Below are 25,769 nucleotides of genomic sequence, written 5' to 3'. Positions count from 1 at the left end.
TATTTCACTTTTGCTACTCCCAATGTACGGCAGTTCAGATGTACGAGTGTTGGTCAATCCGCTGGCTCTGTTAGCAAACTTTATTAGACTTTAAAGACCAATTCTGTTTTTAGAAAAGTAGGGTTAATAAAAATAAGTATTTTTGATACTATGCAGTTAGAAAGAGGCTTTTGGTTAGAAAGAATACCAGTAATAATATATTTTACATATATTATACACGCTTTTTATAAACGGTCAGCGCTCTCTTGTTGACTTACACCAAATGAGATATGACGTCACAAACGATCCAATCCGGTAATTTTTTTCCGAGGGGGTTCCCCGTGGCAACTCCCCGGTTTTGCCAACTATAATGAATAGTTCCTGTTATTGAGCTTCGTTATATTGCTTTGCTAATATTAGTTACAGTACGTGCATATAATACAGATTTTCTAGTCAGTATCAATATACACATACCAGCCGTTTCTTTATTTTAACTTACAACACTGAAGGAGGCTTTAGTTTTTTAAACTAAAACGTATGAAATAAATATCTTACATATGGGCAGTCATGTTCATATTGAGACTGACTATTTACATTAGATTATAAAGGAACGAGCTTACGTTGTTTATAACATTATTGTCCAAACTTACTAACTGTAAGATTAATATATTGTTTACCATTTTGTGGTGTTTTGAGTATTGTTTTCTACTTCTTAGCTTCAACAAGCATTGGTATTATACTTTATCTAAAATAATGTAACCACTGCAGCAACTAAAAGAAGTGTTTTTTGCAGTATTTTAGTTGTGGTGGCTAGTGTTTTAACTCTTTTTTTGGCAACTATCGACGTTATAAGTAAACATGCCTTTTCTGTATAAAGGTGAGTTATTGAATAATAAATATATACAATTTATTTTCGTGCTGCAGGGCATTAACAGTTATTACATGGATCTTGGATGTTGTGTTTTGTTTACTTTGTCCCTGAGTTACCTCATATGTAAGTTTGTGGGTGATTGTTTGTAGAGGATTTTTTATAGGTAACAATTAAAGAAGGGTCTACTAGGTTTGAGCGATTGTCGATTAGGTGAATTACCAAGCAAGGACACATATGCCCACAATGGTAACAGCCTTGAGTCTTAAACCTGTATCTCTTGTGGCAGGCCTCTCAGTACTGTGTGTTACATTGTTCAAGCAAAATATACATCATATGTGTCTTCAAAGTTTTTAAGTATAAGCTTTTTGTTTTTAGAATGCGTAGAACTCGCTCAAACTGCTGTTGGCTGTCGGGTGATTAAATTACCAACAGCAAAAAGGAAGGTAAAATATTTGAAGTTATGCATATGTAATGTCGCACTTTGCATGTGATATCTTTGTTGTAACTATTGTTACTCTACTTGTAGAGATATAAAACACCTACGTTTTAAATCTTAACATTACAGCTCCAATGTGGGGTAAGATGGATACCATTAGCACATAATATTCCGAATTTCCTAATAGACTAATAAAAATTCTACATGGCTGAAATCCAACAGTGTGGCATACCATGGGACTTGAAAATTAGGCCTTTGCCAAAGTTTGCCAATTACCCCACCCCAAGGTGCTACAACCCATTAGTGACAACTGGACTCGAGCAATTTCCATATAGTATCATCAGCCCATTTATCACATACCTTCATCAGTATTAAGTATTGAACCCGGTATCCTTCAGTTACAATGCAAGCACCTAACCACTGAGCCTACACATTAGACAAGTATTTTATTAGCATTTTCTTAGATCCACGAAAAGCAATATTGTGGTGTGTTGAAACGAGTGGATACTCGGTATAAAGTTACCGTGGTTTGGGATGATGGTACTGAAGAAACTGTACAACTACCAGATCAAGAACTATTAATATACGACACATCAGCTGCAGGTGAATAAGAACTACTCATGTTGGTTTATGTACCAAAGTTAATCGATTAAATGTATAACATTTATTATTACATGTATGAGTAAAACACTTTTGTATTAAAATAAGTTTACTTTACGATATCTTGCCGTATTACAAATGAAATGTTGGTATAATAAAAGTTATGATTTTATATCAGAAGTCAGAACAACTATATACTTATATATTGTGTTATGCCTAATAGCAACAGCAGAATATAAAATACATTTATATTTTTTCCTTTTTTTATTTTTATTTTATTTTCTGCCTAGTATTAAACTGTAACTTTTATTAATATCTTTATTCTTTTTGTTTCCGTTTTAATTTTCCTTAGAAAAAATGGGTTGTAGCATAATGGTATTTTCATTATTTTGTATAAAGAGAAACTTTTCCTAAATGTGTAGCGCCCATGTATGGATAATATAGGATTTGGTGTGACGACTGATCCATATAATACCATTGCTTTTCAAGGGCTTATCTATGGGTACGTACATAATACTAAAGGACCAGACATTGGATTACCAGAGTATAAAAATTTAACAATGGAGAAACAACATGGCTGTTTCATTTTTTTTAACCAAGCTATACCCCTTTTTAGGCTCAATGCTTCTACCCTTTTAAAGTAAATATCATAGGAAACTTTAAAAAAGGTTTACTCCAGCAGGTTTTTTTCACAAGGTTTTTTAGAAGTTGTTTTGTTTTTTGAAACTTTGGTGCTACCTTAAGATCCATTTTGCGCATTTCTATCTATACATAAATTTTCAATTCATGTTGGTATGCTCCTTTAACTTAGTGGTGACTCGTTCAAGGTATCAGTCATCTACAAAAAATGTGCTTACAGTGTTAAGCAGGTGGTAACTCACAAGCGGGCATGAGGTGTTTGACATCAAACATCTGTGTTATAAACTTATAACTTATAAGTTCCCCTGTCTCACAACTATATATAAGTCCCAGTCATATATAAAACTTTTACTTTTTCATAATAAGGGAACCGTAATCGTGGTGTTACATGTGACGCCTGCAAGTTAAACGATATATCTGGTCCAAGATTCAAGTGTCTGGTGTGTTATGACTTTGACTTGTGCTACAAATGCTACCATGCAGGCAAGCATGATAAATCCCACAGATTCTCAAGGATAATGTATTGCATGGGTTGGTAAGTATTTTTATAATTCGGTGATGAATATTGCTTTGGGCAATCTTTATTTTATGTGGGTGAGGTCCTGCAGCGTGGCACATTTAGGCCAGGATTGGCACATTACCCTGATACCTGGGGTGCTACCACATAGACCTCGTTAGATTTTGAAGTCTGCTACTTCCCATGATGGTGGGGCCATCTTATTTAAGTCATAAAGTATAAATGCCTTGTTGTATACAGTTGCAAAGTTATGTGTAAAATGCATTCCAAAAACATATATATATATATATATATATATACATGGTGCACTGTTCTATATAATAACTTTTTTGGAAGTGCAGCATTATCTATTGTTTAAAACCATAAAATTATGAAGATTATAGATATATTGTTGTATAGTGATTATAAAATCAATTTAAAATAAAAAATATCAAGAATAATAGTTTATTCTTGTATTGTAAATATAGGACTGAGTTACCAGAACGAAGTAAGAGCAGTACATGTGTTGTGATTGGTATAATGGCCGGGTCTAAAGTAAAGCAAGGACCAGATTGGCCGAGCAATGATGATTCTGTTGGGAAAAATGAAACTGGCAAAGTGAGAAAGTTAACATTTATAGTAGTATACATTAAACTACATCATAAAAGAATAAGTATACTATAGTACTGTGGGGTAAGATGGATACATTAAGCACATAATATCTCATATTTTCTAATCATGGTTTTAACAATTAACAGCGCTTCTAAAGATTCTAAATCTGTAAACATTTTTTGAACTTATAAATGTGCCAATAAAAGAGAATAAAAAACATGAATCATCCAATCCCTAACCCCTACATGTATAATCTCAACATTTTACTAGATAGTTAAATAATTCTCTTCACTTAGGTAACAGAACTTATAGATTGGAAAGATGCTTTTTACGACAGTGGTGTAAAAGTCGCATGGGAGGCAACTACAAGCAAATATCGACTTGGATATAATGGTAACTCTGATGTACAACTAGCAGAAGAGGACACGACATTGACTCTTTACCAAGAACATCTGCTTAACTTGTGTAAGTGATGTATGCAAGGTGGTTCGAAAATCTGATTCAAGTGTTCTCTGTATCAGATAAATAAATGTAACTTATTTACCCTGGCATGGTGGTGCAGGAACAGTCGTTATAACACGGGTGTTCTGTTTTATACACCTTGTGCCCGTTAATGAGTTCCTTGTATGTAACTTTAAAATGAATATTTTTTGTGTTGGAGTAACCAATGTGCTGGAGTAATTGCTGTTACTCCAACAGTGTCTTGCCCAAGGACACTAATTCCCACAATGGTAGCGGCGATGAGCCTTGAACCTATAACCTCTAGGTTAGAGGCAGGGGTGCTTACCATTTTACCGCCTAATAAAAACGATTTTTTTCTTTCAGCGGAATATTTTAATTTCTGCTTCAGCATGAATGTTGACCAACCCCTGATTGGAGATAAAGTTATCATTTCAGCTTCCCCTTCGGACTTGGAGAAATTTCAAAGTGAACATGGCGGATATAGCAAAGAAATGGAAGAGGTGAATATAACTTGCTTTATCCTCACGTGGCCAGAAAACGAAGGTCGTTATAACATGGGTGTTCTGTTTTATACACCTTATACTTGCTTACGAACTAACTGCTGGCTCAGAGGCAGGCACGCTGACCAGCTGTGCCAGTAATACATAGTAGTAAAAACTGTGAAATAACTTTTTAGGTATCATGTATTTGTACTATACACTCTCCTTTTTTCAGTATCGTGCAAAAATTGGATCCGTCATTCAAATTATACAAAGCTCAGATGTTGTGGTTGTTTTTACGGATACAAAACGGTAAATATTATTCATTTTTCTATTAAAAAGATTACTTATGGATTTAGTATGATATGGAGCTAAATTTTAATAGCTGGGTATTTATAAGCTACATAGTGGCATGAAATTATGAGGCCATTTGCCCTGACCTAACCCACAAAAGCGATGTCCAAATTACCAGTCATAAACAAAAAAAGATTAAAAAATAATCCCCCACAAAGTTACATATGCGGTAACTTGTAGGTACGCACAAAGTGTATACAACAGAACACTTGTATTTTACCTCTGAACTTACCCCCACACGAGTATAAATTACCTTTAATCATTTTTTACTTTATCCATATCTTTTACCATAGTTTAATACAAGATACCTATAATGCAGTGGGTGATACTGCTATGGATTTCTTAACCACCTACAGTATGTGGTCATGTATATAGCTCATTATATGTTCATATTGATTGTTCACTGTAGCATAACAATGTGTGCTACCAGACTTCCTCCTTTGGAATAAAGTTAATAAACTGCCTGATGTAAGAAGGTTGTTCTTAGTTAATATCAGTATTTTGTGTCAAATTTGTAAATGTTTATTATTCATTTTTTTCCTAAATGACGTTTTATAGTTGTTGTATAACTTTTAAGATTGGGTATAGATTTTGTATTGTTAGAGTAACAAATATAGTTTTTTATACATACAATAGCATAAAAACAAATAAATAAATATATTGTACAATTTTAAGTGTCAAAGTACTTAGCCTAATTAGGCATACGATAATAAAAAGGAGCGATAATAATAATTCCCACTCTTATCAGTATAAGCAGTTGATGCTTTCTTATTTCTATCAATGAATTTTTCGTCCCTAGATTTCGATTCAACCCCAAAGCTATGAAAATAGTGAAAACATTTGAAGAGGTGGCCGATTCATTCCAAGAAAGTCAAAAGAAATTGAAGGCAAGCATGTTTTTTATTTAACACCTTTATAGGGGAATATAGATTTAATAGAAAAATTTAATGCGTTTTTTTTTTGCGTTTTTTTAACTATTTTAATATTTTAAAAACTTTTTAATAGCCATATTATTTTTTATGTGTTATGTATATCTTTTTTTATTGTTTATTAACAGAATTTTTATAAATAAATTTTGTTGTTTTATCAGATTGGAGCTAAGGTTCAAATAACAACCGATGAAGAAAATTGTAAACGATTGCAACGTTTTCATGGAGAATGGAACGAAATGATGGGTCAGGTGAGTTGTGGAAATATTTTAGATTTTATTTGACTTTTAAACCAAAGAGAATGAGTGTATAATCAACTGTTTTTCATTCCTTTTGCTGCTGCTACCATTGTGACATGTGTGATTGGTCTAGGGAATTAACAACAATTGCTCCGACATAGTGGTACCTTATAAGTTGTCTAAATTGTCAGCCATTAAAAAATAATTATTACTAAAATATTATATAATTGGTAACTCATGCCAAAAATGTTTTAAAAAAGATTGAAAAAACTAACAAAACATTGTACTATTATGTTTTTTTTAGTTTATTCGAAAAGTTGGGACACTGATTCGATACGACAATGATGATGACGCTGTTGTTGCGTTTAACAAAAGAACCCTCTCGTACGTTCAATAATAAAACTATTTATCAATCTAAAACTAACATTTTAACATTTTCCTGGTTGAATGTTTTTTTCCCTCTTTTTTATTTATTGTGTTTTTGTAAATTTCTGTAGAGATTGTGTAAAACTTCATGTATACTTACAAACAATCACTTTGTATTAAAAATAGCATTGCTGTATTAAAATTATGATGTCAAATACACTATTTGTAATGCTTATAAATAGAACGTAAGTTTAAATCAGTAGAATATTTTTTTTTTTTAAATGAATTACAATTCATTTTACAGATCTGCTGATTAAAAACTTTTTACTTCTTATTTCAAAACAACATCTTGGTTTATATATCTGTTGCTGCCAGGCATTATTTTTGTTTACTTTTTCACTTGATTTTAGATTCATTTATAACCCAACGCTTTTGGAGGCTTATGAAGGCAAAGAAAGTACATCAGATGAACAAGGTAAAGTGTTTGGTTATTCTATTCTGGCAAAAAATACCAAAACCACCATTAATTTAGTGATAAACTATACTAAGAATTAAGTCTTACCAAATGCTGATCTAACACAGACTTCACAGAAGAGATGAATCAAAAGAATATACAACATAATGTTTCAGGTACTTAGCAAACATTTATTTAATATTGTAGGATATATATCGTAAATAAAAACCAAAACTTAGGCAAAGTCTGCACCAAATGAAATGAAGTTTACTGTGATTCGCCTAGGGTATATTATTCACCAATGTTAATGTATAGAAATCTGTTAAATATATTTTAAAATTAATTCCATTTGTCATTTTAGTTTCTGAAACATCAAGTTTTATACCAATGGTGGGGTGCTCTGTTGTTTCATTGTCAAGAAAAATAGAGGTGATTTACTTTTTATGTTTTTTTATATTTAAAAAAAATAAAATAACTCTTTTCATTTGCCCAGTTGGATTATTTTGCATGTATTTCGTTTTTCAAAAAGAGTATTTAGTTTTAATACCTAATAATATTTTATGTTTGTAATTTATATTTGGTGGTGGTACATATTTTGCCGCTATATAACATTTTTTGCTGTTTAAAAATTATAGGCAAGTACATTTATTTTAAATTACAAATTGTTTGATGCATTTTTTTAAAATATATACTGTTTAAACCGTAGCATCATGTTTGCAACTGTGCAAATTTTGCAGAGCAAGTACTGTGTTCTGGGTACCATATCAGAGGTACACACCAACAAACTTATGGTAGTTTGGAGCAATGGAATAAAAGAAACTGTAACTGCTGACTCATGCAATACACTGTGCCTGTATGACTCAGCTGTGGCAGGTAAACTAAAATTTAAATTTTATTAATAAAGAAATTTTAGGCAAACTCATAATAAAAAAAGTTTTAGACATTTTTTTTACAATTTAAACATGTATTTTAATTTTTTCCATTTCCTCATTGATATAATACAATTTCTCATTAATATAACTTTTTACAGGTGTGACACATGAGGATAAGAAATGCAAAACATGCACAGAGTGTCCAATATATGGAACACTGTGGAAATGTTATGACTGTATGGACTTCTATCTATGTTCTGACTGCTATCATAACAATGAACATAGCTTACAGCATAAGTTTTGGAGACTTGCAAAACCTGGAGATAAAAAGTAAGAAAGATTTTTTTATTTGGGGCCATGGCTCAGTGGTTAGGCACTTGCATTGTAACCAAAGGATTCCAGGTTCGATGCTTGATACTGATAGGCCAATGTGTCTACGGGCAAAACACTTTAAGGACATTGCTCCAATCCATCAATCTAAATGAGTATTAACACAGTGGTGATGGGATAATAGTCTAACTCTGGCGAAAATCTTCATTTCCATCACGTATCATGCTTTAGGACCTCACCCTCGTAGAATAGAATACAGGGGTTTGGCTTTTTAAAAATAAGTTAGATTTGTTTAATAGGGTTGACATTTATTTATTTCTGCCTCTCCTGCATTTTAGTTCGCGCATATGTTGCTGAGTTAGTGTTTTTATTTCATTTAATCAATTACAGGACACTTGTGCCATGTCGTAATAACTCCACTTCCAACTTAGTAAGTGGAGTGTTGCCGGGTGCAACTGTTAAACGAGGTTTGAACTGGTTGTGGGGTGATGAAGATGGAGGTGTGGGCAGCACTGGAAAGGTAAACACAAAATTGGAGCATACTTTTAAATTTTTTGTTTGATTTTTTTAATTAGTTTAAAAAAAAACTTTGAACATGGAATTTTGTTTTAAAAATTGTGACTTTAGGCCATGGTCTTTGACTTTAAAATGTATGGTAAGCAATTAACTTCACAAAAATGTTGAAAAAGTATTTCTCTAGGTCCTTGAGTTAAAAGACTGGGATGACGAAAGCCCCAGAAGTGCGGCCAAAATAAAATGGAATAACGACCAACAGAAAACTTACAGAGCTGGTTTTAATGGGGAGCTGGAACTAATTGTAGTTAAACCGAATCCAAGGCAGTGTTACGTATGCCACCTGCCAAATTTAGGTAGAAATTTAAAATAAATTCTTCTGCTGTATATATTTATAAAAGTAATCTTTTTTTTCTTGTATCAATGTTATATATTAATAGTTTTTTCTGCCAAGCAAAATGTATTTAAGAACTGATATATAAAAAAATCAAAGCAGTTTTAATTAAAAGTAAAGGATTCAGAACTGTGACCTCTTTAGGCACAGTCCTACTGCACACAGCAAAACTTTGTGTTTTATTAAATTCTTATAGTTTTTTTCAAAAGATTAGTTCTTGAAAATAAAAAAATCGAAACAAATAAAATACGTTACAAAACGTTTTTGAATATAAAATAGTAATAAATATTGTTCTTTGTAACACAGATTTAAAGGGCTTTGTATCTGAGAAAACTGTATCCATGTCTTCAAAAGGTAAAGTATTTTTTCCATATATTTTACTTAAATTACTGGTTGTGTAATACACTGTATATTTTAGCCATAAGTCATGATTTTTGTATCTAAAGTTATTCATGGATTATTATCTGAACATGAGGTATAAAACTAATTAGTCCCAAAATCTGTGTATTGTTATATTAGTTTAGAATTTCTTTATTTTTGGGAATACTTTATTTTTTTAGAGTATGAACCTTCAGAGCACATAGACAAGTTTGGAAGTCAAGCAATAGAAGAAGAAGAACCGGTTATAACTAGTTTAAAGTTGCCTAAACCAGAAGTCACATGTAAGTTAAGTTATGTTGTTTTAAACATGGTGTGTCCTTGAGAAAGACATTTAACTGCAATTGCTTTAGCCCAGTGGTTACTAAATTGTCACCCATACAATAAAAAATGAAAAAGTTCAAAAATTATCAAAAGCGGTCACGATGTGTTTGAAACAGAACACTCATGTTTACAACTGTGTTTGCCCCACCATAGAAAACAAATAATTAACATACATTCATTTAATCACAGACGAAATTAAAGTTATGTTATTTACCTTATTTTACATAGTTTTTGAAATCTGATGTTTTTTTCTCAAAGATAATCTTGAAGATGTTTTTGTTGGATCACGAGTAGTTAAAGGAAGTGGATGGGAGTTTGATGAGACAAGGATTGTCAAGAAAACTGAGTCAGATATCGGGAACTTGGTAAACTGTTGTTTTTTACCCCTTTTTCTGCTTTTGTGTCAAAACTATGCTAGCAATTCTGTTTGATTTTGATACTAAACCAGATGTTGCTAAAATAGGCTATGAGCTAAAATTTCCGCATGTAACTAGTTTATTGTGGCGCCACATGTAATTATAGATTATTGCATTATTGTTGCTATTTTGTACCTAATTTGTCTATGACTATTGTCTGTAATCTGGAAAAATTTAGCAACAATTGAGTAAAAGCGCATAACCAATTTTTCAGTAAATGCAAGACTCCGCTTTTTGTATTGACTGTTATGTGCCATTATTACAGAAAGAAAATGTCAAAATGTTGGGCACGGTTACCAGCACAGACAAAGTTGTCATGGTAACATGGGATGATGGGCAAGATGAGATATATGATATTGTGGAATGTAGGGATTTACTTCTTTTCCAATCAGCACCAGCAGGTAAGAGCTGTTTGCTATGGATATTTAGGTTTTTAAAGCTCTGTTTGCTGAAAAAAATTTAAAGTTTAGTAACATTTTCTAAAATGAATATGTGTTAATATTTCGGTAAGGTTACTGGTATTTTGCCCAAATAAATAAAGTTCCGCCATAATAAATTGCTGCGGAAATATAAAATTTAAAACACAGTTTGCTAAAATAAAAAAAACTGTTTTTCAAAAAGCATAGCCAGGTGCTAAATAATAGTTCACTAAAATTGTAAATGTTGTTACCTATATTTTTCTCAGGTATAAAGCACCCAGGTATTGGGTGTAATAGCTGTCTTGCTACCACCATATATGGTGTGCTATGGTCATGCCAAGAATGTAATGACATCAATTTATGTTCGAATTGTTATTTTAACGACAAGCATGATAAAGATCATGCGTTTTATAGAAAGAATAATTCAAGTGAAAACAGGTAAATTTTATTTTGTTTAAATTACATGGCGAGGCAACGTCAGTCATAAAATATTTTACTGAAGTTGCTACAAATATAGTAAGAAGTATCACTGTATGGCACTGAAACATTGGGGTCAATGCACATTTTTTGCTAGAAAATCACATATTTTCGTAAAAGCAAAACACTTTTTTTTTAATATTTAAACATTTTGGAGAATTAAGTAGCATAGTTATGTAATCATTAATAACTTTGGAATTTTGGTAATTTCCCAAGCAAAAAATGTGGTTTAACAATTCACAATATTTTTGCAGAGTTTTGGTTGCTCCAAGGTCTGAAGAAGAGCCAGGGTTGGTCACTGGTTTATTGGTGGGATCTATTGTTCAGTTTAGTGAGGATTCAACTATTTGTTCAAATGGGGAGAAAGGAAAAGTGAGCTTATTTTACTTTCCATTTAATTCTATGTGGATGAAGTCCTACAGTTTTTTCTGCAATAGGCCCTGAAATTTAGGCCTGAGTTGCTCATTACCTCGGCAACCAGGATGTTACAGCTCATTTAGTAGTCATCAGTTTGGAGAATTGTCTGCTAAGTATCTTACCTAAGAACACATATATCATCATACTATAAAATAGTAGACCAACTAATTGACCAACTAACGTTTAACTAATTAATTCAGCAAAGGTATCTAATTTTACAATAATATTTATGAAAAACATGATTTTCTTTTTCAGATCATCTCCTTATGCAACTTGGCACCCAACTACCCCAACAGTGGTGTAAGGGTGAAACTAAATGATGGTAGCATCAAGACAGCTCGTGTCGGTTTTAAAGGAAAAGTTGATTTAAAAGTTGAAACATTGACATCTGATAACATTCCATGCTATTTCCAACACCTTCCAACTCTAGGTATGATTATAATTTTTTTCTGATATTTAACATTAAATATGTACATGTTAATTAAGGTATATACCTCAGCTGTTGGCAATGTATTGTTTTTGAACTAATGTTGTCTGCAAAGTGTTTCATTCTATCTAGCAAAGAGTATTATGAACTACTTCACTTTTTATTATCTATCGTTGTATTACCAGTGTTCTATCATTTTAATGCAACACAAAGTTAGACTAGCTCTGGAAACTCTACATTCACAGGGATTTTTGCCCAATTTGTTAATTTTACTTGTTAACCAAAATATGTTTTACTTGCACAGGGGGTAAGATTGTGGGAACAAATAAAGATGAACAACCAGCGCAACCTGTGCAAAAAGAACCAAGTGTACACACTGCACCAGCTGCACAAACTGCACGTGATGCACAAGAAACTGTTCCAGATGAACCACCAGTACCAAAACAAAATTCTCGAACATCAGAATACGGGTCAATGGGCACAAATAAAGCAGAATCACGTACGTTGTATATTAACATACCTAGGTGCTTATCTGTTGGAAACTAAGGTGCTTGTCATATGTTCAAGTTATTAGTACTTGGTCTAGCGGGCCTAGTTCTAAACCTACATCCTGAAGCCCCTTACCCATATAGAATAGAATACTATTATGAATTTACCTGTTACTATGTTATGTACCAAAGAAGATTTACATGAATTCTAAGCAGAACTGTGCATTCATATTATTGCTTTTGTATTTGTACTTTTTAAATGAATTTTGTAACATAAAATTATTTTAACATTTTATAAAATTATATTTTTTAGCACAAGAGCCCGCCGATGACGTTACAATAGGCCAGAGAGTCTACATAGTTGGAAGTCCAGATAATATAAATGTAAGAAATTCAAAAAAATATCAGAATCAGACATTCTTTTTGAAATTGAATGTTGTATAGTAGGGTGGGGAACACCTTTAGCACATAATTTCCAAATATCCAAATCGTATTTATACAATAACAATGGTCTATGAGTCTCAACAATTAACAACGGTCTGTGAATGTTCTTTGTTTACTACGAAATGGGACAAAAAATAAAATAAAAAGATGTTCCATCTTCTCCCACCCAACTATATATAAATCTCTTAATACAAAAGAAGTGAATTTTAAAGGTACTTTTGTTGTTTATTTTTATACCTATATTTTAATGAAACTTTATTTTACCTTAAAGGTTACATAAAATTAGCTGTAGTTTCTAAAATTAATTCCTGTTATCTTTATTTCAGTTGTTGTACAAACAAGCAGAAGTTAGAGGATTTGAAGATGACAACTTAGTAGTTTATCTTTTGGTTGAGAAGAAAATGTAAGTGTTCCAATAAAACTGTTAAACATCTGTTCTAGCCGAGAGGTTATGTGTTAGAGCAGTTGCTGTTACGATTGTGGGCGTATGTGTCCTTGGGCTAGACACAGGTGTATAAAGCAATATAAACAAGTTTAAACTTTTAACTGTTTACTAATAAATTTTGTAGTAAAGTCCAAGTTATGCGTTTAGCTAAAATCCAGCGTTTAGAGGAAAAATACATTTATGTTACAGTACAAAAAAGAAAAAAAACGACCATATAGGGTTAAACATACATTTATATTACAGTAAAAAAAAAACAAAATTGACCACACTTAGTTAAAAAGATATTTAACAAAATTTAGCCGTTCTTTTAAAAAAATACACACAAATTCTATTTTCGTTTTTTCTAACTTTTTCTCGTTATTTCAACAGCATAAGGTGCGGAAGGGGGGCAGTTATGACAAGCTCACAAGTCCCCGATGAAATGCTTGAACAATCAAGACGACAAGCAGCTGAAGCTGGATATGAGTTTGATGATGAAGAAGAGCAGGATGACTCTCAGGTGATCTCATCAAACGTGGAAGAGGAAACTGCTCCCAAGGATCCTGTCTCGGAGGAGCAAAAAATGAATGCAAAAGAAGATGAAAATGTAACTTCTTTTATTTTTAACATCTTTTGTTTTTTTATTATATTTTTGTTTATTTTTAAAACATTATGTATTTTTTTAATTAATTAAGAAAATATCACAATTCTTTAATTTACAAACATTTTTGCCCTTTTCTTTGTAACAAATTTAATTTCAAACAAATAAATATCACAAAATCTGAAAAACGATTAAATGCAATTAAATTTTTTTAAGCAGCAATCATATGTGGCATCTGATGATCGTGCAACACAAGTAAATAAAGATGTAAGAAAAATATCAAATTCATTTTTAAACATATTATACTTCAATTCAAATTTTGACATTTTATAATATAGCCTAGTAAAGCCTACCCTATATGTTTATTCTAATTTAGAAACAAAAATGGTGTAAAATATAACATATATTTTTACAGTTTAGATAAAATCTTTTAATAACATGCATTTGGATAATTTTTCTTTCTTTTTTTGTTTTGTTGATTTTTGAGATTATTTTATTCTTTAGATATATAAATGTAAACCAGGAACCTTTAAGTGTATTTATCTTAGCATTTTGGATTTATCCATGGTCTCTAATTTATATTGCTTAAATATGGTCTCTATTATTCTAATCTATGGCTTTCAAAAATGTTTCTGTAAACTGGACAAAATAAAAATCACCAACCTTAAATTAAACTGTAACAAAAAATCAATAAAGCAATACAACTAAAAAAATAAAGGATGAAAATCACTATCTTAAAACAAAATTGTAAAAAGTCATTCAATAAAACAATTTAACTAAAAAATAATTGTCCTTCCAGGATGGGTTCGAGGTTGGAGACCAAGTAAAAACAACACTTGCTCCTGAAGTTTTAAAATCCCTACAGAAGGGGCATGGTGGTTGGAATAGTCAGATGGTGCAGGTAAATACATTAAAATTATTTTAAAACTAAAAAAATTGTTATAGGTAAATTGCAATTATATTTTACGAAAAGTTTTTTTTTACCTTATTGTTGCGAATTTGCAGCAGACCAATATTTCTTAAAAAGTTTTTTTCCTGGTGCAATCATATTTTTTTTATTTATTTTTTTCAATATAAATATATTAAAATTATACTTGATAAAACAATTATGAGAAAATGATTGTCAAGAATTGAAAACAATTCGGTAGGAATTTTTTGTATAGTCTGTTACACAATATTTTGTTAAACATTTGTTATTTAATTCTTTTTCAGTACATAGAAGAAGTGGGAACTGTCACCCAAATAGATAACGATGAAGATGTGAGGGTTCATTACATGGATGGTAGAAGGTAAGGGTATATAGTATGTTTGGTGAAGAATAGATGATAGAACGTATTTATTTATCCTCGCGTGGAGGGAGCGTCATTCGTTGTAACTCAGATGTTTAGTTCTATACCCCTGCGTCCGCTTACGATTCACCACTTTGTGGAAAAATCTATTTTTTTGTATAGCTAACAATTTGAACAACTTTAGTTTTTTGTATAGACAAGTTAGAACAATTGTCGTTAATGTTTGTCCAAGGACACATACGGCCACTGCAATGGTAGCAGCGACAAGCCTTGAAACCGTAACATGTAGGTTAAATTCAGGCATGCATTTATTTTGGCTTTGTGTGTCCATGCTTTATTACAATAGCACATCACAGAAAACACCTAAAAATTGCTGCTCCAAAACGAATTTCTATTTTCAGGTTTTATTACAATCCTGCTGCATTGACTGTTTTTCGGCATTTTGGTGAACTTAAGCCAACATCTGGGACAGAAATACAGGTAATGGCTCTTATATTTACATGTTCCACCTCCTCATATATCAAAACCAACTTTGAAAAAGGGACAAAAAGGAAAAAAGGAAAAATAGAGGGAAAAAACAAGAACAAAAAGATTGTTTTATTAAACAATTTTTACTTTTTAATTTTTTATGCTAGGTTGGAGACAAAGTTTCCATCAATCTGGAAGAGGATGTTGTAAGAGTGATGCAGGAGGGACATGGAGGGTGGAATGATGATATGACACGTGTATGCTATTTATTTAAACTTGTTTTAATATATTTTTTTGTATAGTGGTGTAATGTTTTAGGTTTTACCTTGTATTTTAGACATTTGCATAAATTTGCTAAAAAGAATAAAAACTAAAAATATGCATTTAAAATTATGTTAAAATTAAAACAGAGAGTTGATCTTTGTTTTATAGAATGTTACTTTAAATAAATTTGATACTAAAGTGATCAGAAACAATTTAGTACCTAGTTTGCCTTTTTTTCAAAAGTTGATATTTTTAGCTGCTACAGAAAGTTGGAACTGTCATTATGGTCCAACAATGTGGAGATCTTTCTGTTAGATTTGAATGTGGAACAGCGTAAGTGTTATTCTAAAACACTATAAAAAATCGCCCACAAAGTTAAATATGTGGTTCTATGTAAGCAGACACGATTACCTAGAGACATTTAACTGCAATTGCTTAAACACAGTTTCTTTTAGCAGTTGTCTAAATACATTACAGAAAAAATAAAAAAATAAAAAGCAATATATATCCCCAAAATTAAATATGTGGTAATTTGTAAGCAGCCACAAGGTGTATAAAACAGAACACCCATGTTATAACAACTTCTTGCTTCATGATAACATATTATAATTAACATTAATAATTTGCAGGAAAACTTTCAACCCTCATATCTTCAGAAAGTTAACCAAATATGATGCATCGGTATTAGTAGCCAAAGAAAAGCAAGACGTAAGCTTTCTTTAAAATTCATTACAATAAATCTGTTTAAAAATTCTTTTTTGAACTTTTTATTTTAAGGAACCAAAATGTCCGTTTAAAGTTGGTGACAAGGTCAGAGTTATTTCTAATGTAAGAGAAGCAGTTCGTATACAGAGAAACAAAGGGTCTTGGGATTTTAAATTGACAGCTGTAAGTTTTTTTTATATATATTTCATTTTTCTTGACAAGTAATTTCGTAGCCTATGTAATGTTCTATAAACACAAGTATTTTCATATTTGTCTTTTTAAAGTTTATGTATATTATTTTATTTCTTTTTGTAATTTAAATAGTGCGTGTTTGTGGTTGCAGAATTGGCTACCTTTTTCTTGCTTTTTCCTCTCACTTCTTTTTTTCTCAACATTTCTTTCAAGTTTTTAAACTAATTATTTCTACCATTGAATATATTGGTTTAACCACTTTTTTGACTTAAAATTTAACACACAAAAGTTTCTACATTCATATTTTAGGTAAATGTTTAGTTTAATTCAATTTCTTTCTCACTTTTACAGATAGTGGGAAAATTTGGAACCGTGAAAAGAGTGAGCGGTATCATTGTAAGCGTTCATTTCGCTTTAACTGATAAAACGTAAGAGAATGTTTCATTGATTTTGTTTCAGTGGTTGTTTTTACAGTGACTTATTTATAAAATCCTAAATTAACTTTTATCCTGTTAAAATTGAACAAATTTCAGAAATCATTTTTGGGGGCCCAACCACAGTTAAACTAGTGTAGGAGATTTAATTTTTGGTTAATTCTCTAGCTTGATTGTGTTCATATGTGTCCAAATGCAAATCATGAAGCTTAAACTGCTCCAACCCAGTTGTCACTAATGGGTTGTGAAGGTTGGCAGTAATACTAGCAAACATTTATGAAAAATATGATTAAAATGTACAACAATAAGCATACTTGAGTTTAATAACTCCAAACACAATCGAAAATACCATACATGATATACAATAGAGCAGAACTATCCAAAACTGTTTTTAACTGCTAAAAGTTTTGTGACCCTTTAATGTTAGTAGTATAATATATGCAGCACTTTATGCCAAATTAGAATACTCTCGGCAACCCTAAAATTCGTATTATAAGCAGGGTAGCGACCCCTTAATTAAAAAGCCCTTCAGTTGACATATGTTGTAACTTTGCATCATCTATAGCTTCCAACTGAACCACCAACTCTTGAAAAAATATGAGTCAGGAGATATGGAAGAAGACCAACTGGTTGGAGTTCCATTTCAGGTAATTTGGATTGTCGTTTTATTCACTACTCATACTCTGTTTTCTAAGAGTAAGGTTCTACAGTGAGGCACGTTTATGTTAGGTCAGATTTAGCCCGTTACTATAAGTTACCTTTAGTTTAAAAAAAAATTTAAAAAACTAGTTTTTAATTATCTGGAATTTAAGCTAGAGTTAGCCCATTTCTATTAGTTAGTTTTAATTTTAAGTTCGGAGTGATTTAGTTTAAAAAGATTATATTTAATGTGATTCACATCATAATATACTAAATGTTGCACCTAATTTTATGAAGTTAGTTTTATTAAAAGTATTAAGCAATTATTCCTTTTTCACTTATAGATTGGCGACAAAGTGAAAAATTTTGATGGAAGATCGTCGCAAACCATTTTAAACTTGCTACCAGGAATGGCTGATGTAAGTAATATAACATTTATTTGAAACAAGTGTCTAAAAGTTTTACTATGAATGAAATGCATCTTGTTATATCTTGATGGGCAGGGCAGCGACAGTCTTAATAAAACTGTGTTCTGTTTCATATACACCTTGTGTCTGCTTGCAAAATACTTACGTTTGTTTAAGATATATATTATTTCTGATGCCAACTTAGGTCAAATATAAATATTTTGCAAACACCTCTATTTGGACAAGAACTTTAAATAAGAGACAGAGGGTGCATTTAGCAGTTGATTTTGATTGAATATTTCCTTTTATAGAAAGAGAACGAAGTAGGAATTGTGAAAGGTTATGACCACGACCTTGACGTGGTTGTACAGTTTGCTGACAACACAAAGTAAGACAATTATCTTATTTCTAAACACTAAAGATAGTAGGTTTTAAATGAAAAAAAGTCAATTGTACAGTTTTTTCAGTGTGTTTGGTCAAAACTTTTAAAAAAATGTTAAATAGTTTGGGTAATTGCCAGGGAATACTGCAGTTTCTAGCTCTATGAGTTTGGTCCCCTAAAAAAAACTGAAAAAGCAAATTAAATATTATTTTATTTTTTCTTATGGCGACACCCAAAAGTCATACACTAAAATAATATTTTTGAATAAATATAAAACTAGCTAATACTTTATAACTTAAACTGTGGAGACATAGATACCTATTAAAATTATATGTTGCCTTTTTTCATCCAGAATGGCGTGGAAAACAAGTGGTGTAAGACTGGCTACTAAAGATGAAATAAAAATGTTTGGAGTTCAATCAGAAGCAAATCAACTTAAGGTATGAATAATATTGTTTCAATTATTTGCACAAGTTTTTAAATTTATGTCAGTTTGCCTTAAATTATTGCAAAAATATTTTTGGTCTAAATATTTAAGACTAGAGTATCCAAGGATATTAGACTTGCTTTCTCAAACAGCTTTCCTGACAGGAAAACTACTGTACTCTTATTTTACACTGTTGAATGGCATTTACCTTAATAAAAACGGTATAGAACGTGGCGAAGAGCTGTTTCTATAAAAAGTATAATTAAACTGTAAATTTGCTTTCATTTAACCAATACTAACACGTAAATAAATCATTTATTTTAAAGATTGGTGACAGAGTACGAGTTGAACTTGGTGGAGGATTTCTTGCAAATGCAGTTGGTAGAGCAGCGGGTATCAGAAAAGAAGACTTAGAGGTGAAATATTACAATTGTTTTACGACTGTTAGATGTTATATTTTTCCATATGTTACAGTTTGCCATAGTAACGTTGTAGAGCAGTTATTCAGGGCTTGTAGCTATTTATAGTGAGTTAAATATTAGGCAAAAAAACTGGAAAATCTGAATAAATTTCAATAAACTGTTCGAAGTGTTTTATCTAAATACTCGCTGTGTAATTTAGTATAATTCGGGCAGGAAACCTATTAACATGCGTTGTCTAAATTGTCAGCTATAAATTACCAAAAAAGTCCAGATGTTATTTACAAAAAAAAAATAATAATCATTTACAACGTTACAGACTACAGTCGTGGTAACTCAGAAGCAGCCGCGGCATGTTGTGTATGAAACAGTATCTTTGCCCTGCCTTTCAAGGAAATATAAGTAAATTTATTTAACCTTGATGTGTATTTTTACAGAACCTCAAACAGGAATGTATTGTTGTGGGGTTTGATGACGACAACGATCCAGTTGTACTTGGACAAAATGGCGACAGGTAATATTTAGGAGTGACTTGGTTACAAAAAAACGATTGTTAATCCATTCATGAACATCACTAGTTCAAAATGCAACACTATATCTTGTATATAGTTAATTTATTTGTAGGTTTGGTTTAATTTTTTTTTTTTTTTTTCGAACATTACCTGTTTCAAATGCCTGTGACAGTACTTAGTATTAAATCATGTTTTTTTACAGTATCAATTTTTGTAAAATTTTATAAATTTATTTTAAATAGATAGGTACAATGTATTTGTACAGGTTTGCATTACCAAGGGTTATTGTGCGAAAAGTTGTAGAGATTCCCCCCTTGTTTACTGACCTTAAGGTAAATAAGCTACATATATATTCTAATATTAAAGTAGCATAACTGTGTCTTTAAACCACTTTGCAGCAACAGTCGTTATAACACAGGTGTCACTGTCAGATTTTATACACCTCATGCCGTTTATGAGTTACCATAAATGTACCTTTGTGGGTGCTTGTTTTCTCTTTTTTTATTTATTTTTAATGTATGGCTGACAAATTAGACAACCCATAACAGACCACTGGATTAAAGCAAATCCAGTTAAACTTGTGTTAAAAAATGATTTTTTTTTAGATTGGTGACACTGTGGAAATAGATTGGGGTGGTCTGGATGACATTACTGGTGCATTTGGGTCAAGATCTGTGTATAGAGACCAGGTAAGCATACCTATCTTAACTGTATTTATACATATCTTTGGGTGTGTAATATCGTATTAATTTTTTCCTCAGGGAATGCAGTAGCTTGTTACAATTATACTTTTGGATCTGCAATGGATTATTTTTTTCCCTTACAAATACCTGTAAAATAGGGTGTTACATGTAAAATAAGCTTACATTTTTTCCTTAAAAAGATAATCAGTAAAATAGGCTTTTATATTTTTTGAGCTAAAGTTTACACAGAAATATTTCTAAAAATTAAAAATACTGTGTTTTCAATAAATATGCTGGAAAATTTTAATATTGAGAAAAAATTATAGAAAATTTGTAAAAACTCACGCATTAAATAATTTCAGACTACTGGTCGAACTGGAACTATTATTGGCTTTGATGGATTGAAGGATCCGGAAGTTTTGTTTTCAGGAGGCAGAAAGTAAATTGGATATTATGTATCACATTTTTGTATGTGCAGAGTGTTCGTAAAGTCACTGTAAACTTACCTATGATATTTATTAACAGACATGTTTCATTTTAGAATACAGCAATTAAATATAAATGACAATTAAATGATGTTGAAAGTGTCTCCCATTAGCATCAATACAGGCTTGGGCCCTTTTAATTTTGTTTTTTAAGTCCCTTTTTTTGTTTCCATAATAAAAAAAAATTGATTCTTTTATTTTAATTTTGTTTTAAATTTATTATAGAAAAGTGATACCACTAAGACTGGTGAAGAAAGTAGAATTGGACAAACTGTTATCTCAAACTGTAGAAACTGTCAAGTCAGAGAAATCAAAACCACCATCAAGACCCCAAACTGCAGAAAAACAACCGAAAAAGGTGTTTAGTATTTTTAATAAATACTCCACTGCAAATTAATGAAAGTGTCCTAACTGATTGTAGGTTCAGGCAATTTGTTAAACCTTAGTTAAGTGTTAGGTACTAGTTACTTATGCAGTATGGGTTTTTATTCTGCTTTAACTTTTTCCAAAACGAAAAAATGATTCTTTGCTGAAAGATTTGATGAAATTCACTGTTTATAATATTAATTTTGTTTTACAGAACTATAAGTTTGAAGTTGGTACCAGTGTGTGCATACGGAAAAAGTTTAATGAGCTTTTAAAAGAACAAGAAGACCATGGAGGTTGGAATAATGAAATGCTTCAGGTAGTTTATGGGTTAGGAAAAATTTCTGATGAATGAATGATACTTATTTTATCCTCGCGGTGGGTAATAACAGTCATTATAACATGGTGTTCTGTTTCACCACACACCTCATGCCCGCTTACAAGTTACAAAATAGATAACTTTGTTGGTAATTTTTTTTATTTATTTAATATATTTTTTGGTATTTTTTTGTTTTATACATAGTGAAACTTTGTGGGTAGGTGAACAGGTCACCCTGGTAAAAAACAACTGCTGTTCCCCCATTACACAAGGGTAAATAAAATATGTATTCAATCTCTGGCACCGTGTCACAAATGTTAGCACACGTGCCTGTAACCTAGATGTAATGGTTTTAGCTTGTCGCTGCTACAATTGTGGGCGTATAGTTGTAGCCCCCCCACATGAGGGTAAATATGTTACATTAAACTGGAAAGCGGACACAAGGTGTCTAAAACCGAACATTTGTATTATAACCACCGTCGTTGCCATGCCAAAATAAGGCAAGTTAGGTTCATTTCCTCATATACTCCAGGTGTTATACGCAGTGGGGGAGGTAGATGGATACGATGAAGATGGAGATATTAAGATTATGTATGAAAATGGAAAACTGTGAGTGGTTTTGATACTTTATTCTAAGTGAGTGAGGTCCCACAGCGTGGCACAACCCAGGGGTCGCTTATGAGTTGTAGCACCCTGGAGGTCAGAGTAATAAGCCAACTTTGATCTAAGTCTCAGGCCCCCTTGCGTGCCTTGTTGTAGAACCTTACCGATTTTTTGTTTCAAATTTAAGACAATTTTTAATTTCTCTACGTGTAATATTAGATGGACAATGAATCCCGAGTTGTTAGAAGAAGCAACTATGGCTGAAATCAAAGCTGGTGTTCTCAATCCTGTTACAGCGACTAAGATTAAACATCAGGTAAAATAATATAAACACATTTATTTTTTTTTTTTATATAAAACATTTTTATTGTTTTAAACAAAGTGTAGTATTTCTTACAAAAAAAACTGCTTTAATTTTGGCAAGCATGCTTATAATGTTTTTTACAGACCTCTATAATAGAGTTGTAGTGTTTTAAATACTTTTTTTAGATTGGTGATGAAGTGACAGTAAGTTTACCTTTGGAGAGAGTCAAGTCACTTCAGGCAGACCATGGTGGATGGAAAGATGATATGAGTGAAGTTAGTATGATGTTTCTACTTTGTTTTATTGTGGGGTAATATGGAACACCTTTAAGACATGATGTCCAAATATCCTGATCGTTTTAAAAACGATTAACAACGATCTATGGGAGTCGTGAGAATACGGTTTTATAATTCTTTGACTGTTCTTTGTTATCCTCCAAAGGACACGTGAAAATGGACTGTAAAGGTGTTCCATCTTCCCCTACTCTACTATATATATAGTTATGTTTATAATACAGTAATGCAGTATATAAACCAGTTATTTGGTTATAAATGAGGTATATAACAAACAACTTGTAAATAGGCACAAGCGGATATAATTTAGAAATTGAGCTGTTAACTTTGCACTAAATTAGAGCAAAGTAACAGTTTTTATTACTTTTTTTTTATTTCTATTTTAAAATTATTTTTTTTTGGACAAATTTTATACTTTTGATTTTTTTTCAGATTCTCAGCACAACTGGGATAGTAATGGGAATGGACCAAGATGAAGATTTGGTCGTAAAATATGAAAGTGGGAAAACGTATGTATGTTTCATATCCATGTGCAAACTCAGCTAAATCTACAAGTTGATTGGTCCCATAATGTAACATTTTTGATGTAATAATAATTGTTTTTTTTTACTTGCCTTGTTTTTGCAAGCACTTAAGAGAATTTATTTTTTACCAAAGTATTCAGTTGTACTTAAATAAAATCGTTCAAAAAGTGCAAATGCTTTGAGTTTTAACTACATTCTAAGTCATCATTGATCATTTATAATTATTTTTTGCAGCTATTTCCTCAACCCCGACTTGTTTAAATCAAGCACAAAATCAAATCATTCATCTGTGCAAACTGAATGTGAATACAAGGTTAGAAAAATGTGTGTTATGGTTACATTAAATATTTATATTGTTTTACCAAAATACAAGAACATTCTTCTATTTTACATGGGTAACCTTCTACTTCTAAAATTACAAATAAATTACCCACAAAGTAACACAGCCTACTTGGTAACTCGTAAGCTGGCACGAGGTGTTTGAAACAGAACACCCGTGTTATAACAACTGCCGTTCTCTCTGGCCCTGCGTGGTTAAAGCAAGTTACTTTTATCATAAAAAAAGTATATTTATTATTATAGATTGGAGAATGGGTTCGTGTATCTTCCGACAAAGAGCACGTCATCAATCTACAAGAAGACTCTGGCCTTACCACCAAACTATCTACAGTAATAATATTTTTTTTATACAAAAACACTCATACTTAACCACTTTTTCTAATATGATTAAAATAAAGGAAAAAATTATATAATTAATTTTAAAAACTAGTATTATAATTAACAATTTTTACACCATTTTTTTAGATTCTTGGAAAGACAGTGCGTGTATTTGACGTCAAATCTACACGAATTATAACTGTTAAGTTTCGAGGTTAGTAAATACTTTATATTGGTCTTAAATTAGCAACCTTTATGTTCACATAATTCCGACAACTGTTTAGTAATGTTTAATTAAATTGGTCTCAAGCTAAATATATGTTGCAAATTTATGTCTGCGCTGCGGCACAATGGTTCCAGAACATGACGTTACTACCATTGTGGGCGTATGCGTCCTTGGACAAGAAGCTTAATGTTCATTGCTGCATCCGAATGATTACTAATAGTTGTCTAAATTGTCAATCTAACGTACAAATATCCACAAAGTTATATATTTAACTTGTTAGCTGGCACGAGGTGTATGAAAGAGGACACCTGTGCTATAACGACTGCTGTTGTGCCGCCACACGAGGATAAATAAGTGAAATTCAATAAAAAATGAAATACTATTTTATTTGAATAAACGGTTTTATTTCAGGTGATGATTACAGCTTAGACACCCGTGTTGTTACCAAGCCTCGTTGACCGAACTTACAATTCAAGCCAACAGTTCAAAAACAATGTTTTTCTTTGCCCAGCATTGTCCATTTTTATATCGCGATTATTTTAAAATCGTGTTGGAATTTTATTTGTTTCAAGCTGTTGTTGTTAATTTTGTTCCAATTTTGATGATATGTGTTTTTCTAATGTTATGCTAATTGCACTCGTAAGGCATCGTCGTATTAAATAAATTCGCCGTCTCGCTATTTGCACTATGATTTTACTTCTGTGGGCGTTTGTCCTTGAGCAAGACATTTAATTGCTCAAAACAGTAGTTCTTTCAAGATTGTGTAAACAGGCAAGTAGTGTAGTTACCGGGTATACTGTTATATAGTAGGGTGGGAGAAGACAGAGGTCTCCTTTAACATCGTTTACTACCAAATGGAACGAGAAAATAGACTGATAAGGTGTCCCATCTTTCCCTACCCTACTATAACTCCTACACATGTGAGGACAAATAAGTGTATCAGTAAATTAAATATAAAAACATACCATAGTATGATACGAAGACGCTTTGATCTTTAATTAAGTATAAGTTGCACTGTAGAGAATAAACAAATAAATTGCTAATCAGTAACTTTTAAACGACAGCATTTGCTGACCATATATATAGTAGAGTGGGAAAAGATGGGACACCTTTAACACATAATATCCAAATAGCCTGATCTTGTTTTAAACTATTAACAACGGTCTGTGGAAGTCGTGGAGATACGGTTTTATAATTCATTGAATGTTCTTTGTTTACTACCAAACGAAAAGAGAAAACTAAACGAAAAAGTGTCCCATCTTTCCCCACCCTACTATATATATAACAGCGATGTTAGCGCTGGGAATAAACACAAAAGTAATTATATGTCG

General features: G+C 31.6%; 1 protein-coding gene across 3 annotated transcripts; it reads left to right on the top strand.

The window, feature by feature from the left end:
- The first annotated feature begins 752 nt into the window (after positions 1-752).
- On the top strand, positions 753-25,121 carry LOC149728797 (uncharacterized). Of its 3 annotated transcripts, none has more exons than XM_089889175.1 (57): positions 753-856; positions 1,226-1,293; positions 1,751-1,889; positions 2,892-3,060; positions 3,510-3,639; positions 3,930-4,098; positions 4,459-4,595; positions 4,810-4,886; positions 5,728-5,815; positions 6,019-6,108; positions 6,401-6,480; positions 6,873-6,937; positions 7,045-7,092; positions 7,278-7,345; positions 7,654-7,789; positions 7,947-8,118; positions 8,509-8,638; positions 8,819-8,987; positions 9,332-9,379; positions 9,586-9,687; positions 9,986-10,092; positions 10,409-10,544; positions 10,829-11,000; positions 11,294-11,411; positions 11,712-11,886; positions 12,188-12,382; positions 12,685-12,755; positions 13,142-13,218; positions 13,630-13,846; positions 14,057-14,107; positions 14,640-14,741; positions 15,053-15,129; positions 15,531-15,609; positions 15,765-15,854; positions 16,118-16,194; positions 16,491-16,569; positions 16,639-16,749; positions 17,110-17,186; positions 17,758-17,839; positions 18,176-18,250; positions 18,550-18,626; positions 18,973-19,060; positions 19,374-19,463; positions 19,904-19,980; positions 20,244-20,310; positions 20,584-20,667; positions 21,024-21,100; positions 21,372-21,504; positions 21,727-21,831; positions 22,364-22,440; positions 22,654-22,750; positions 22,924-23,013; positions 23,464-23,540; positions 23,790-23,868; positions 24,138-24,224; positions 24,360-24,426; positions 24,850-25,121. In XM_089889175.1, the coding sequence occupies exons 1-57, from the start codon at positions 838-840 to the stop codon at positions 24,894-24,896; spliced, it is 5,691 nt and encodes a 1,896-aa protein (XP_089745301.1). In that variant the 5' UTR covers positions 753-837; the 3' UTR covers positions 24,897-25,121. The 3 variants fall into 3 exon arrangements, with proteins under 3 accessions (XP_089745301.1, XP_089745302.1, XP_089745303.1); XM_089889176.1 differs by having other exon boundaries at positions 754-856; positions 14,060-14,107; XM_089889177.1 differs by lacking the exon at positions 14,057-14,107 and having other exon boundaries at positions 754-856.
- The last annotated feature ends 648 nt before the right edge of the window (positions 25,122-25,769 follow it).

Source organism: Ciona robusta, chromosome 11, assembly GCF_009617815.1.
Source record: "Ciona robusta chromosome 11, ASM961781v2".
NCBI lineage: Eukaryota > Metazoa > Chordata > Ascidiacea > Phlebobranchia > Cionidae > Ciona > Ciona robusta.
This window is presented reverse-complemented; position numbering and strand designations above follow the sequence as displayed.